Source organism: Aedes aegypti, unplaced genomic scaffold, assembly GCF_002204515.2.
Source record: "Aedes aegypti strain LVP_AGWG unplaced genomic scaffold, AaegL5.0 Primary Assembly AGWG_AaegL5_hic_scaff_1776_726_PBJ_arrow, whole genome shotgun sequence".
NCBI classification, from domain to species: Eukaryota; Metazoa; Arthropoda; class Insecta; order Diptera; family Culicidae; genus Aedes; species Aedes aegypti.
Window position 1 is genome coordinate 54825 of NW_018735241.1, and position 17231 is coordinate 72055.

Consider the following 17231-nt stretch of genomic DNA (forward strand, 5'->3'; position numbering starts at 1 on the left):
TACAAAAACCTCAGCATACCGTTATATCGCGAAGATTCTGCTCGGCATCCACAAGCTTGCGAGTGAGACTCTTAATGTCGGCGGCTTGATCTTTAACTCTCTCGTTGGAACGGCTTTGGCTTTTCGTTAGATCCGTGTTCTGCCGACGCAGGTCAATCAACAGCTGTTCAGTGTCTTCGCGTGCTTTCTCGGTGCGCCTCATTTGTTCCAAAAGCTTGGGAATGTCGAGGACACCTCCGTTATGCAACACCAAACCTATGGAGTAGGAGATAAGGCAATTACAATTATCAAACGTCAACGGCTCAATGCCAAACTTACCATGGTTGGTCTCGGGTATATCGCTTTCATCTTTCAAAGGCTCGAGTTTAATCTTCTTAACCGGAGGATCATCAGTCCCTTCCGCTGCTTCATTTGCAAGAACACTCTGAAGATTAGTTTTCAGTTGTTCCACAATGTTGCAATTACCAGTGGCAAGTTCCTCTAGCTCGGCTTCGGTTAGCTCAACAATTTCAGCTTTCTCTGCCTTTACCGAAGCGGTACCAGCATCTTCGGTGCCTTCAGTTGCTGGTTCCTTCTCTTCCGCATCCTTTTCCTTATCATTGACTTCTTTGTTATCTTCAGTGGTTTCCTTGACCTTGTCCGTCAATTTACGATAGTAGAGTGAATCCCTGGTAACAGCTTTGCTTACCAGTCTGCGAATTTGGGACCGAGAAAGTTTCAAGCCAAGAGTATAGAAGAGATCTTCAACATCTTTGTCGAATATATAACCGCAATGGCTTATGTCAAAGTAGGTAAACGATAGCAAAAGATCGCGATCTGCGGTGTAATATTTAAGCCGCTCCCTCTCCTTCTCTTTGTCCTTCTCCTTGCGACGTCGTTCCTCTTCAGATGCGTCGTCAAAGCGAGACCTCTTACGTGAATCACGATCGCGAGCACGTTCTTTTTCTTTATCATCTTTATCGTCCTTTGACTTTGTGCTTTCTTCGGTGCTCTTCTCTTTATCTTTAGCTCCATCACCGTTCACCTTCTTGTCATCATCTTCTTTCGCCTCTTCAGTCGTAGACTCTTTTTTAGGTTCATCTTCCTTCTTACATGGTAGCATATGAAGGGCTTTGTAAATGTTGAACCCAAAGTCACGAGTCAACATTTCATTGAACAGTTCCGCGAACAAGGACACCTCGAATGAATGCTCTTTGGAATCTTCTGGACGGTAGTCCAACAGAACCGACAGTGACATAACCGCGCAATCAAATTTACCTGATTTAGCCGTTCTTGATGGATGAACGATAATATGGGGCTGCTCTGGCAATGAATAACGTTTCTCCAAGAGCTGACGTTCTTTTTCAGTAAGCTTGGTCGGTTCCGGTTTCTTACTGGCCTCATCAATGGCCTTTTCTTCAGACTTGGAGTCGTACTCGTCAATTACGGTTACCTCGGACATATCGACGTTATCCATTGTTTCGAATTCCTCGTCTTCCTTTTCAGCAGGTTTATCTGACTCCGGCTTGGCTTCCGTTTCGTCAGTTGCCTTTTCGGCTTCCTTGTCCTTACTCGGGGTTTTGTCCTCGCCATCTTTACCTTCAGCGTTTGCTTTTTCCTGCTTGAGAGCCTTGGCCAATCTTGTGCAGAGGGTATTCTTTACACCTAGAAAAAAAAAAGATAAAATTTGTCATCTCAATTAAACGGGTAGATTATGAGACTCGACGTAACGCAATGGAAGGTGCGAAACAGCTGTCCGTTCTCATGAAACGCACATGTTCTATCAAAGGCTCATCGTATCCTACAAGCTTAGCTTAGCTTAGACTGACTAAACATATCGATTGCTATTCCGTGATTGACCGAAGTTAGTGAATATGCACAAAGAATCAACTAGAAGTTCGGCTGGGATTGGCTACAATCTTCTTCAGTGTGCATAATTCAGTGCCTCTATTTATACATGGTCAATAACGGCGCCGGCCACGTCCTTGCAGTCAGGTGGGATTGAGGGAAGGAATGTTAGTGTGTAACCTTTGCTATTTGGAGATCGTGTTTCCACAAAGGATCGTTGGGTCACAGGATTCACTTTGATAAGCGATTAGACCATGATAAACGATTATTTGTGAGATATAAACATACTTAGGAATATAATATTTTCAATTGACATGAAAAATGTTCAAATAAGAGAAAATAATGTCGTTACTTGAAGTGACAAACCATTCAAAGTTTGTTGAACAAACAGCTAAAAGCAACATTCCTACAGCTGTTAGGATATTTTACTCAAATTGAAAAAAAAATCGATTGGCTTGACCATCACATAATATTGTTATGCCGACACTTACAGTGGCGAACCATTCAAAGTCTTTTGAATAAAATGAAAGTTTTGCAAGTCTCCACTTTAGCACAGACACACAGACCGAACCATTCAAAGCTTTTTTTATTTATAAAAATATAGGTAAGGGATTTTATATAAAAAATTGTAAAACAAAAAAGTTATGAATAAGAGTTTATGCCGACACTTACAGTGACGAACCATTCATAGTTTGTTGAAAAATCATAGGGGGAAATCCTCTATGGCCGGACAGGCTCTATGCCCGGACAGTTTGAATTTTCCAAAAACGAATAATGATATTAAGATTTTAGTATTCCAGGATTATACCAAAACAAATTTTTGCAGTGTATACAAACTATGACGTTTTCATGTCCAAACGTAAACAAACAGTAGCTGTTAAAAGTTTCACTCTGATACAATTGTAATTGTAATTGCTCAATCCACACCCTGGCAGACAATTGTCCGCCAATCTAGACACGGGCTGGGTGAGGACCTACCAAGCCTCCCCCGTTAACATGTCCTATACCGTTTAGCACACCGGGTTCTTCCACAAGCAGGCGCCGGAATTAAAGCGGTCCCACGAGTTTCAGATACATTAAATAGATATAGTCCCTCTGGCACTAAACCGAATAGCGCCCTCCACCTCATCACCAGCACTGCCCATCCCGCACGCCAAACAAAATGCCGGAAGTGGCGTGCCGTGTAGCACATCAGATGTTCTACAGAGCACACCACCTCCGACACCATGCTCAACGTACAGCAAAGACAGCGCTAATAAAAGCGGAAGGCGCACCACTCGGTTCAGTGCCAGAGGGACTATAAGTATAACGAAGAAGAAATGAAAAGATAGTAGAGTTGGTTCGGTTGTTTGATTGCTGAAACGAAAAAAACAGAAACAAAGTGTTAACATTAAAACGGGGTTTTATAATTGATAAATGTATCGATAGTTTCTCATCTGTTACGTTTCCTTATCGTAGCGCTGTCGATTTTTTCCATCTCCAGGGTGTTCATCTCCGCTCGAGCAATGAGGACCATGATGAAATGAGAATATAAAAATGTGAGCATTAGTGTTGATCTACTAATAGATTAATTTAAACTGCTTTTCATGTGCTTTCAAGTCCCTAAGTAACTTGTAAACTCCTACTCAATTATGTTTTGTTGGCCTACACGTTTTATTTAGACACAATTTTTATTTAGGAAACTATTTGGATCCGAGATTTTAGGTGCAGATTGAGTATGTTTAATAAAACAAGCATCCTGTTTTTCTGTTGATGATTCTGTTATTTATACCAGCTGTATACAAGAATTTATTAATGTAATATATGGATATTGAATAAGTTTCAACGCGCGATTATAATACTTCAGTTTTCGTGCTGTTGTATTGGTGTATGTAGTGGGAAACCAATCAGTTTGGTGATTCTAACGGTAACAAATAGCACGACGAAAGGAAAGTTGATAATCTATCATCATTATGATTTCAGTCCTAATTTCATAATCCGTTTAATAAATTCCGCGTATGCTTCGGCAATTTTAACAATTTATACATATGTATTCGAAGAAAACAGACTACGAGCATTTATTACCTTGCAACACATTCCTAAGTGATCAGATATTTATCATTTTCTACAGCCTAATTTAATAATATCTACATTGGGTTGTAACAAAAAATTGATCTTGGGATGTTGATTTGCCTCCTAATCATAGTTTCGACAATAGTCACATGCTTACTATCCCTTATGGCAGTGTTGTTGATTCTATTGTCTATCGCTCATCAGTTTCGCGCTACCCGGCAGGGACTTGGTCCTGTGTACCCAATACTCTGCTGTGTCTTAACTTCACGCAATACATTCTGTAGATGTGTGATACAGTTTGCGGAATATTATGATTTATTACTTCATTCAGATGGAAAATTCTGTTATGGTACCATATTCACATATCAGATAACTCCCACCTGGAACGATGTAATACATCGGAGACATGTAGATTCAGATGTATGTATACGATCTATGCCTAGTTCGGCTCTGATCGACAGGCAATCAGTGTATTCAGTTTTTCAACTAGCTTGAAGCGATGAACGTATCAAGACAAGCTCTCCACTATATCTGCTAGCAATCACCGGTCGTCGATAGACATTTCGGTTCTTTTCTGCTAAAGAAAGATCCAATTGTATGCCAAAGACTATGGCTCATGCTTTTCGATACAGCTGGAAAAACAAGAACTACACCCAGCACCAAATAGTACGTAACTATGAGGCGGACCGGAAGGTTTGATGAGCAATCCCCACCTAAAAGTTTCACTCTGATACAATCTACCAAAAAAATGTGAAACGATAAAATTTCATACAAGTGTAGCCACATATGTTTCTTATAATTTAAGCTGAATTGTCTTCGTACGTTGACTTCAGTAAGTTTTGCATCAATCACAATGCAAAATTTATTAGAAAATGTAGAATTTTAAAGAAAAGCAACCTTTTTTGTAAACCATTGCAAGTCCTCTATGGCCGAACACCTCTTGTCCTCTATGACCGGAAATGTTAACCTAATAACTGGGATCTTATTTATAATTCGCTTTTTCATAAATGTAGGGTACAACAAACAAACAGCAACAAAAATAAAGCATAAACAACTTTCGATCCTTTGAGGCCTTATAAAGTGCTGTAAACATGATGCTCTTAAGGCAAATGAGCGCACGAGAAGCAGCCACAAGATATGATGTACAGTCATCTCTCTATAATTCGATAATGAAGGGACCATCGAGTTAGGGAGATACCTTGTTACAGAATACTAAAACAGTGCAAATATGCGATTCAAGGGACCATCGAGGTAGCCATGAACACTAAATTTTACTATGGTCCTCCAACTAGATATTGAGATACAGAGGTCGAGTAAGGGAGAGTTGACTGTACCTTAGAGCACACTTCAACCTTCGAGCTGACAAAGAAATTGTAAAGAACTATAAACGCGTTGAATTCTCGAAGACATTTTCATCTGAATACGAGCAACCGCTTTTGCAACATAGACGGCGACATATGGCGAATCGATCTATGGCGCTGATCAAGAAGGAGTTTATAGAAATGACCTATGATCTCGCAAATATGCTTCATACGCTGTCATCATGCAAAGATTGAACCCACAAGGCATGTGCTGACATACGAAGCACCCCTTGGCTATTCTGTGGGTTTAGTGTAAACTTTGATGGTGAAAATCATAGTGTCCGAGCAATCACCCAACTCAGCAGTCATACAATCATGGATGAGTTGGCTCACCTTTTTGACTCATTGTCTCGTATTTCCACAGTTTACTCACACACGGCAATAATTTCTTGTTAGTCTGGTTAAATTATAGTAATCCTTTCTAAAATAAACAACAACATTCGGGTTTCACGAGTTTTTGACGGATTTTGCTATTGAATCATTTTTTACGGTTTGAGTTGATTGAGTGATTTTGCATCAAAATCTCAAGCAAAGATTTACGCAGCAGATCTTTAATGAGTTTGCTCTCACGGGAGAGTGTATTGATTGAGAATTGAGTGTGAATCTGCCAACACTGGTAAGTAGGTACTACATGTTCGAAAGGTTTTTTATTCGTACCAAAAGTGTAGTAAACTTTGTGGATTTTGTTTTTGAGTAGATGCTACATGTAGTAAAGTCAGCTTTGATATTTCGAAAAGTATTTTGAGATTTCCGTACAAATTTTGATATTTCGGTAAGGAATTTTGAATTTATTTGAGAGATCTGGTATCTTCAAGACGGTATTTCTGAAAGAATCTCTGAGATTTCAGTGATATTCCTGCAAACTCTGGTCCGAATCTTTGGAATTCTTGTAAACTTTTGATACCTTTGATTTCCAATTCCATTTGGATTTCAGAGGAAATCTTCAATTATAGTATAATCCTTTGAATGTCTGAATGCAAAACTGTAAAAGAAAATCCTTAATTCAACCACTATTGTATGAATTTATTTTTATTTCTAAGAATTCCAGGGATAATTCCAGGAAACCTATGGAAATAATGAGAATACCACAGAAATCCTAAGAATTCCATATCCATCATCGGAGTTCAACATGTTGTTTTTTTTTTATTATTCACAGAGGAAGCTCAAAATTCTACCGCTATTTTATTCTCAGTACTGGAATCTTGAAAATGTTAGGTACTTTATAATTCCACAATTGCTGTAATCTCAAAATTCCTTCATAGGATACAGATTTCTGGCTAAAATTCCAAAATTCTCAGAAAAAATCTTGTTGTTAAATCATTATAAAAATCACATGCGCATAAAGGGAATGGTTATCGCAAATTTACACTTCAAATCGTGTAAAGTTATATAACCTACATGAATTTGTGTTCATGATCGATTACGCGATGAATAGCGGGAATGTAGTAATATTCATATTTTCACATGATTTGTCGTATGAATACGTGACAAATTTGGCATCCCATTTATATGCACGAATTTATTGATTTTACGCTGCACTCAGAATAGACTTTTCTTAACGTGCAGCATCAGACATTTTTGTAATCGGGCAATTTTCATTCTAATTTAGTTAATTCGTTACGAAACCGTGAAAATTCGGATGCTATAATTTTGAGATTTCCGTGAAGTCTAAGATTTCAATAAGAGTTTTGAGATTCCGGTAAAATGACCGTGAAATTATGAATTTTGGCAATTCAGGTATTTATTAAGTAATACCGTCAAACGGGGCTTCTTTTGACATTTATTTGACATTCAACTTTGAGGATTTGTAGCTCTGTGAATAATGGATAGATTTCGATAATTCTTGCGCATATTTAAGTTGTATTTGTAAGTAATCAATGTGCAAAATATGAGGCAAATCCATCAATAAATAAAAAAGTTGCTTGAATAGCGAAAAAAATGTGTCCTTCAAGACAAAAATGGGGCTACTTTGGACACTTTTAGAAATTAATACGTTTTGATAGTAAAATGATTTTTCATCATAAATTTCAGACTGATTCTATTGATTATCGTTCATTGTGATGTTTTCGAATGTTTTTCAATGATATACATAATTTAGAAAATTGTAAAGCTTGAAAAAAAAAACTACACTTACCTATACAATACTTTTAACAAAAACATGCTATTCATAATTTTTAGTTTGCATGATGATATGTCAACTTTACTTCCTTTTAAATGTCAGCTAATAAATAACGATTTATGCTTGATAGTTCAAGTTGATGCAAACGAATTGTGTAACTACCAAGTACTGCGATGAACAATTAGCTTTGTACAGAAATATTCGTTCTGATTCTTTATGTTATATGAACGATATGTAGAAGAATCTAATTAATTCCTGTAACTAAAAGTAATTTTTATTCCAAATACAATCCATGAAGTATAAGAATAATGATTCACAAGATCATAAACAATAAAAGTTTGCTTTTGTCAGATGCATTTTGGCTCTTAATAGTTTTGAGATGACGTAAGAGTAGTTTATTTTAGCAGTTGAATTATGCCATTGCTTTGTATAGCAGATTCATGTAAAATATGACTGAACAATATTTTTAAGGATTATGTTGTGAGTTTACTGTTTGTACGAATTGAAATATATATGTTTTACAATTATTGACTGTTCTTAATCCTTTGTTTATTTATTATTGTGTTGTAAAATAAAGAAACCAACACTTTATAATTAAATATTAGTCGTAAAATTAAGACATTTGATCATTTATTTTTCTAAAAAACAACTTTCAACATAAATTTATCACAAATTTCTTTGAATCATGACGATTCGATAGTTTTGTGATGTTTCCAACAACTTTCCACGATATGTGGAAAATTCATACAATGTTTACATAGCAAATGTTTTGTAGCTTGTGAATATTTGTTTGGACTTTTTTGATATATTTTCTTGTTTATCCTGTTATTGTTGATGTTGTTCCAAAAAATATTCATGCCTAATTGTTGAACATAAATTGGTTAATAAAAGTGCTGAAGACACAAAATGGCTCAGATTAATATTTATGCTGGAAATAAATCAAAAACGTGAGTGTCCAAAGTAGCCCCCGGAATCAAAAGTAGCCCCGTCTGACGGTACTGAACTTTATGTGAGAATTGTGTTATCCAAGATTCTCGGATTTCCTTTGGAATTTCTGATTTTTTTACTGAAATTCTGGGATTCCGATACATTCTAGATTTGTTATACATAATAATTTTGGGACTATTTAAGGCTTTCTGGATTTCTTGTGGCAATATTAAAAATCCGCAATCTGATTCGATTATTGATCTTTAAAAATTATTTTAGTATCTTTAAGAAGGTATTTCTGAGATTTTCAGATTTTACATCAAAATCTCAGTACTGGAACCCAAAAAAAGGCTAGTAATTTCATAATTTTATGTTGCTGTAATCTCAAGATCTCTTTATAGGACACAGATTTTTAGCCAAAATTTCAAAATTCTCAGAAAAATCTTCGTAATCATCATTATAAAATTCACATGCACATAAAGAGTCAGTGCTAGATATCTCGCAAATTTATAATTCAAATCGTGTAAAATTACATAATTTACATGAATTAGTGTCCATACTCGACAAATTTTGCATATTGGGGAAGGTTGGGCAGTTTGGTCACCTTAAGAAAAAGTCGATAGAAGTGCTGAAAATATTATGGAAACTTTGGATTTCCAGCCATTCTTAGACAAATACACTAGATCTGTATGATTTTTGTTGTCTTATAAGATTTTCGAATGAATGAGAGATTTTTCAAAAAATGTCATTTTTTAAGTCGATTTTTTACCGATGGGGTGAAATGAGCACCCTATTTTTGGTTGTAAAATTATCTCATATAATCTAAAAATTCAATTTGTTTTTTCACTACAATTGTAAATTTTTAGCATTCGTAAACACTCAGTGCAAAAAGATTAAATTTTAAAAACATTCTACAGTCATATTTTATCATTCTAAAATGATAAAATTTGAAAGTGCCATTCGGGACAATATGGGCAGTTTTTTCGAACTTCATTTTTTTCTTTTTCCTTGAGTTTAGAACACTGACTTGCAGCGTGTCTATGGCTTCATTTCCTTGTCAGCTTTGGGGTTGCATGTTATTTTAGATGAAATTTCAAGAACTTATGCAGTTTTTAAGGGGTGCTCATTCCACCCCATTGGCCAAACCGCCCCGACTACCCTATGCATGATTTTATTGATTTTAAGTGTCACTCTGAATGGAATTTTCTTAACGTGCAGCATAACTCTGCACTCTGAATAGAATTTTCTTAACGTGCAGCATCAGTCACTGCTCATGTTCGAAAGTATAGATCTTTGAGCTACATATCCAAACTAATAAACAGCCGAAAAAATCAACAACTAATAATCGCATTGACAAAAATTTAAAAAAGAAAAATAATTCATTTTTTTGCTTCATGCAAAATTACTTTTACCGAAATAATTTCAAGCGAATTACATTACTCTTCAAGAAAAGTTCAAAACAAACATAACGCATGTCCGTTTGGCTCACACTTTGACAGCTCTCGCTGCTAGATTGGCTCACACTTTGACAGAAATGTCAGCTTCCGCGAATCTCTCTTATAAAGGATTACTAGTAGGTATTCGAAAGGTTTTTATTCATACCAAAAGTGAAGTAAACTTTGTGGATTTTGTTTTTGAGTAGATGCTACATGTAGTAAAGTTCAACGCTTTTTATTCATACCGCCCAATGTCCTGCTTACAGAGTAACTGACGAGCAGATAGCGGGACGAGACGCAGAGAGTAGCGCTTGGGATCGTCGGAACGGTCCGGCACTCGACAAATCAGTCTATTATAGAGATAATACCATGCCCACACAGTTACGGATCACCCACAGTGCCGGATCACTTTGGCGTTCAACATTGGATAACTCGCTCAAAACATAAAAGTTGACGTAAAACATATTTTTCCCATGTTATATTATTTGTCATCTACCATTTGTAATGTTAAACACAACATTCAACCGCTAATTAAAGGTGTATTAGACAAATGTTTAGTTGGTGCCACACAGCTATCATTATATAGTCGTTTTCTGTAAGAAGTGCCGTCAGCGTTCATAAGCTCCCACAGGTGGTAAAATCTCAAATGTCATAGCATAAAACATGTTCGCTCGCTTCGATTTAGTATGAATTCATTTTTGGAAAACATTTTTCTTGATTGTTGATTCTAAATACCGAATATTAGCACTTCTAACTAGTGATCCATAATATGGACCTTGAAATGATTGTTTACCACGGTTATGGATCACTTCCAAAGAATGTAGATTTCTGCCATTTTAAGCATTGGATTCGTCATTTTCAGACAATAGCACTAAGGATAAAACTAATAAAACATCAAGGTTTGTAAATTTCATTTTTAGCAAACAAAAATGGGTGGAAAACTTGATGTGGAGCGAAAACAGTTCATGTCACAGTTACTACAATGCAGTGTTACAAAAAAGGGCATTTTACCTTATTTCCAGCTCTAACACTGCTATTTTTTTGCAGTAATATGTGACACATAGTTAACTTTTGCTAAATTATGCAATACAGATACATTGATTTGAAAATCTCTTAATTTTGCGCACTGATCCGTAATTTGTCACAATTTGATCCATAATATGAAAATTGATCCATAATATGGTTTTCAGAAACCGATACAATTTTTAACTTTTATGCACTCCTATGTAAATATTATATTCAAAACAGTTTACTAATCGATGTTCCAATTTGAAACGATTCAATTCGTGCTTTTAAATTACAATTTTACGTTTTCCATGTCGTTTTATTGAATTTCATAGGTTGGACTCCACACTATTTGATCCATAACTGTGGGGTCATGGTATAAAGGAAACCTTCGTCTGCGTTCAGAGTAGGCTAGCTGCATCGCCAGGGACTAGACCGAGCGTATCGTAGTATGCAAACCGGAAGTAATTCTGCACCCAAAATTGAGGGGCCGATTTCGGTACTTAATCGACTAATTTCGAGACGGGGACTAGTCGAGTAGATCGCGAAATTGCACCGGTAAATGGTCACAAGGTTTGGGAAACATTCCACGGCTGAGGAATTCTGGGAGTAAGACATATCTCAATTCTTGGACAAAAAGCGCAGCTTGGAATATGAAGGAGTTGCTGTAACGTTCTTAAGAAACGCGAGAGTTCAATCAGAAGCTCGACGAATCCCGCAAAGACTGCGTGCCACGGAGCATCCTGACGGACGGACGCGAGGTAATCGAAAGGTGGAAGCAGCACTAGCTTGAACACCCGAATGGTTCAAATAACACAGGCACACAAGGTCAGGACAGCGAAGGTGATGGTAACGTCAGCACAGCGGACAGTGGAAACCTACCTGCTCCCACGATGGGGGAAGTTAAGGGTACCATACAACAACTCAAGAACAACAAGGCCACTGGCAAGGATGGTATCGGAGCCGAACTCATCAAGATGGGCCCGGAGAGGTTGGCTGATAGTCAGAATCTGGGAAACGGAACAGCTACCGGAGGAGTGGAAACAAGGCGTTATATGCCCTATCTACAAAAATGGCGACAAACTGGAATGGGAAAATTATCGTGCAATCACAATTCTAAATGCCGCTTACAAAATGCTGTCCCAGATTATCTTCCGTCATCTACCACCTATAGCAAACGAGTTCGTGGGAAGTTATCAAGCAGGTGTCTTCAACAGCCGCTCGACAACGGATCAGATCTTTTCCGTGCGGCTAATCCACCAGAAATGTCGTTAGTACCAGGTCGCTACGTACCAACTGTTGAACGATTTCACGGCGGCATAAGACACTATTGACCGTGGACGAGAACAGCTTCCCGGGAAGCTCACAAGATTGATTAACCCCTCTACTGGCAGCATCATTTTTTACCACAAAAACATTCAATCAGCGATAACTTTTTTGTTTTTCGACTTTTTTGCACAATTTTTTTCACAAGCCTTCAAAAAACTCTTCTATTTTTAGAATCTGTATCAGTATTGATCATTGGTCATATGGTTTTGAAGATATTCAGATGTTCCTTGGGTGACCTACATTCCCCATATAAAATTTCTTCGGCCGCCATTTTGTTTTTAGTCAATTTTTTTTTTTTTATCTTTATTATAGTGGCTTTTCGCCCTGGGCGAGTTCGCCACTCCCATAGTCAATTTATCCAAAAACTAAAATGTGGGCTATACAATGTTAGGTAATAAAGAGCTCCTCTGAAAAAATCATACAAATCGTTTGAGTTTTCTTCAAAAAATTTGAAAATTCAAAATGATGTTTTTCGAAGTTTTCATGATCTTCATACGGCCTGATTATTACCAGAAACAAGAATGTTCATTGCTGCACTAATTTGCTTCATTTTTTCCCAACAGACTCTCATTGCAGTGTTGTTTCAAACAGCGAACAAGCGATCATGAGAAAAATTCTGTAGACTGAGATATTTACGTAAATTATAGGAAAATGTCGGTCCCCCAAGAAATATCTGAATATCTCCGGAAAAAAAATGCCCAATGATCAATATCAACACAGATTCTTTAAATAGAAGAGTTGTTTGAGGGCTTGTGAAAAATTGTGCAAAAATATCGAAAAACAAAAAAGTTATCGCTGTTTGAATATTTTTTTGTTGTTAAAACTGAACCTGCCGGTAAAGGGTTAAGCAACGATGGACGGTATCGAGTTCGTTCGAGTCTCGCCGAGGGCTACGAAAGGGTGATGGACTTTCATGTCTGCTGTTCAATATAGTACTAGAAGGTGTCATACAGAGAGCCGGATTTAACAGTCAAGTCACGATATTCACGAGATCTGGACAATTTGTTTGCTTTGCGGACGACATGATTATTACTGGGAGAGAACATGGAAACGGTGGCAGAATTGTTCACCCGTCTGAAACGCGAATCAAACCACCAGTCCGGTGATTTCGTCAAAAATAAAGTACACACTTGTAGGCGGAACTGAGCGCGACAGAGCCCGTCTAGAAAGTAGTGTCACGATAAACGGAGATACCTTCGAGTTGGTGGACGAGTTCGTTTATCTCGGATTCTTGTTGACGGCTGAGAAGAACGCTAGTCGGGAAATACGAAGGCAAATCATCTGTGGAAGTCGGGCCTACTAAGAATTCCAAGTGAAACTGCGGTCGAGAAATATTCACTCCCGCACCAAATGCACGGTGTACAAAACGATCATAAAACGAAGGCGTCGAAGGATGAACCACGAGCTCACCCAACTCTACGGCGAACCCCGTATTCAGAACGTGGCTAAAGCTGGAAGGATACACTGGGCAGGACATGTTGCAAGAATGCTGGAAAACAGCCCTGTAAAGATGGTGCTCGCTTCGAATCCGGTTGTAGCAAGAAGGCGTGGGGCGCAGAGAGCTAGGTGGTTTGACCGGTGGTATGTCGTTTGGCATAATGGTCGTTTGGCATAATAGTCGTTTGGCATAATGAGTCTGAACCAAGAATTTCTCAATTTTTCGTGTTACGTTTTTATTGAATCTTTCTGAAGACATTAGGCTTGTTTTGGAGTCAATTGATACAAAATGACACTTTATTCAACAATCATTTGCTCTTGAGTAATTTTAAGCATATTAGGAAAGTTATTGCCAATAGTATTTTAATTTTTATCCAGAAATTATCCGTCTTTCAAATATTAATACTTTGAGTTTCGCTTTTGGAACAAATTTTTGCACTGAAGATTTTTATATACAGTCACCCCACGCAGTTGAATCACCCACAATTTATGAATCAGCTGACTTCGAAAGACAAAATTATTATCAAACTTGTCACAAAACATCACAGAATTATTTTTACTGATAAGAAACTATGTGTAAAAATAATTTTGTGATGTTTGGTGACAAGTTTGATAATAATTTTGTCTTTTGAAATCAGCTGATTCATAAATTGTGGGTGATTCAACTGCGTGGGGTCACTGTATTTAGCACAAATTTACCCTTTCTTTTAATTGTTTTTTTTCTAAATATATTGTAACCATAATTATAGGTATAAAAACTGTTGATTTAAATTTCGATAAATTTCTCCTTCCTTTAAAGCATAGGCTGTTCTTTGGAGCTATATTTTTAAGTATTTTTTTTTTTGTTTCCAACTGACAAAAGGGCGGCAATCGATAACATTGATCTGCTCAAATTATCAGCGAAAAGAGAAATCGATTACTGCAGTTACTTCGATGGGTTGTGCTACTTTTCCCCGAATGTTGTTTCCCCGAACGCCAGTTCCCAGAATGCTAGTAGCCCAATATCCAGTTTTCCTGACTAGCCCACTTCCCCGAAAAGTTGTTAGCACTCATAATTTTCGTAACTTTATACATTTCAGGAAGGTGAACGAACTTTTTTTTTTTTGTATGGTATTCAGTTGGAGCTGCCTGACAGCTTAACTTGTCAAGGCTGAACCTCGGTCTGGCTTTTGCCAAGTTTCCCCTCTACCAGGACCAATACTCAGACGGACTAGGCAATGGCGCCCACATGAACACTGTTTTTTTATTAGTATTGTGACGTGGTAGTTTTTTGAAAAGTGCCCATATTCCATTGCTTCTGAGAAAAGGAAGCATTGTGAAAATCAGCAGCTCCATCAGAATTTGTTTTGAAATAGTAGTGTAGTAGTGTCATTACTAATACTGTCTAGTCGAAATGGTTTTGAATAATTTGTCATTCAAGTGCTATTCTGATTACTCCTGTCTTTTACGTAAGATTAGAGTCTTAAATGTCAATTGTCGTCAAGTTTTAACAAAATTAGGCTGTTTAGTAAGAGTTCTAGTTAATTTTATTTTTGTTGTTAAAAGTGTATATTGGTCATTACGTTCATATATCCTTAAAGAAAAAAGTCGCTTTCCTTGTCTGTTCAACAATTTTTCGAAACTAGCAAGTGAACCCTAATGATCGATCTCAGCGTTTTACTTTCCATAGTCATTTTTATAGTGAATATTGAAGAGTAAAGTTACCTTAGGCTTCTATTACAGTCTCCTACATGATTCACTTTTCGGTGGCAAATGCAATGCTTCACAACGCCTACTTTCTACTTGTAAATTTTGCGAAAATGAAGCTGGAATTAGATTATTTATACCGCTGTTACAAAAGAGGTATTTCTTATTATGGCAATGTAAAAACCATATTAAAATAAGATTGTCGCCCACTTATTTCTACTCAGTGAATCTACTAGTCATTTTCCTAAGAGTTCCTATGTATTCCCTACGTCGTATATGATAAAGATGTATCTAACTAGCTAATAGTAAGAGTGGCTACGGATCATTCTGGTTAGCAAAAGGCAAACTGAACGTCACCAATAGTATTAATGTCCACTTCGAATAGATTAATTATTTGAAATGGGCATCAATTCTATCAATGACGCAGAATGTCCGTTGGATCACATCCGAGATATTATTGCGTCTATGCCATATGAATTATGACGCGGCTTTAAGCAAAAAGTGCCAAAATGTGATACCACCACTACAGGTTACGCCTTTGGTTTCCATCATATGGGCTAATGGATTATGCCCTCCCATCGCGGCAAGGTCGCATAACCAAGGGAGGGCATTTCAGGAAGGTGAACGAACTTACTCTAATATGCATCCTTCTTCATTTGATTGGCGGTTCATTCGAGTTTTACCGTTCTCCGCATTTTTACCAACATGTGTATAGCCGAGAACAACAGAATATTTTCTGACTGTTCATTGTTCTTTCTCGTCAACATAATTCGGGGAAACCAGTCATTCGGGAAAAAACTAGCACAATCACTTAGATGATTCTGAACGCACTTTTTTACGTCTTTTCGTTTTATTATGCCGCAATAATTTTTGGCGTCCATTCTTCTATTGATTTAATTATAATTTTGCCTTCTTTTAAAATAGGCTGTTCTTTGTATTATACTGTTTTTAAATTTTATTATTTAGTAAAGCAGCCAAATGTTAACCTTTTTATATTTTTCTGTTCTATCAATTCTTGCCAGATTTTGTAAGAGTGATAATTACTTTAGAACCTGCCAATATTCAACATATACTTTTTTTGGGGCAACGCGTGATCCCCTTCCGAGATATGCTGGAAAAAATATTATTTCAATCACAAATTTCCCTTCTCTCGATAATAGACGATATTTTTGATGTACACTTCCAAAATTAGAATTTATATTGAACCGTTGAAAAGTTTTGCCACAAATATTTCTTTTAAAATATGTGTTGATCATTTGAGCTATGCTGTGAAAAGATGTTTTTGCATTAGAGCCTTAAACATTTCAAACGAAAAAATAATCTGCTCTCGTATATAGGCTTTTTTGCATTAAATCGCATTGATAGATCTTTGGATAAGAGCTTTTGATATTTTGCAACAAAATCATTTCTTTTATCAAGTGTTACGTCCAGACTGGGATAGAGTAGAATCTGCAGCGAAATATTTATGAGCGTTCCCTTGATGACTAACTGCGAACTTTTTTTTTGCCATTTTACTGTTTTCAAAATATGTATATCGCAACAAGCTCAAAAGACACTCTATGTTCTGAGATGTAGAGACCCCGTCCACGAGTTTTATTTAGGAAACGCTCTCTAATGTCATAAACCATTTTTTGTAATTCTTAGCTGGAAAATCTCTGAACGGACACCACGGCTTGTTTATAACCTACCAAAACTTTTTTGCTATGGGCTCGGTTGATGTTGATCTCGGCAAAAGCTTAAAAAGGCCCATATTTATTTTAAGTCAATCATTATGCCAAACGACCATTATGCCAAATGACCATTATGCCAAACGACTTTATGCCAAACGGGGTACAATCGGTTTGACCATTTGCACCAGGACCTGGAGAGCGCGGGTCACAGTCGAGAATGGAGAGAAGCGAGTCGTTGGGCACCATCGAACTGGAAGCCATGCTCTAAAGGGAATCGCTGGACCGATCTTGGAACTACATTCAGCAGCGAAGCGTCTCGGTTTCTGGAGATCTCCAACGCCGAAGTAGGCTAGCTTCACCATCTGGATCTAGACAGAGTAGT

The 17231-nt window shown here is 37.1% G+C and overlaps 1 protein-coding gene across 1 annotated transcript in view; it reads right to left on the minus strand.

The window, feature by feature from the left end:
• The window catches only part of LOC110680753 (cell division cycle and apoptosis regulator protein 1-like), a 78892-nt gene that overhangs the window by 26076 nt on the left and 35585 nt on the right, over positions 1 to 17231 (minus strand). The window contains exons 7-8 of the mRNA XM_021856542.1: positions 319 to 1644; positions 20 to 255 (exon numbers count right to left, since the gene is read on the minus strand). Coding sequence (XP_021712234.1) covers positions 20 to 255; positions 319 to 1644 — 1562 coding nt within the window. The remainder of the gene's footprint in view (positions 1 to 19; positions 256 to 318; positions 1645 to 17231) is intronic.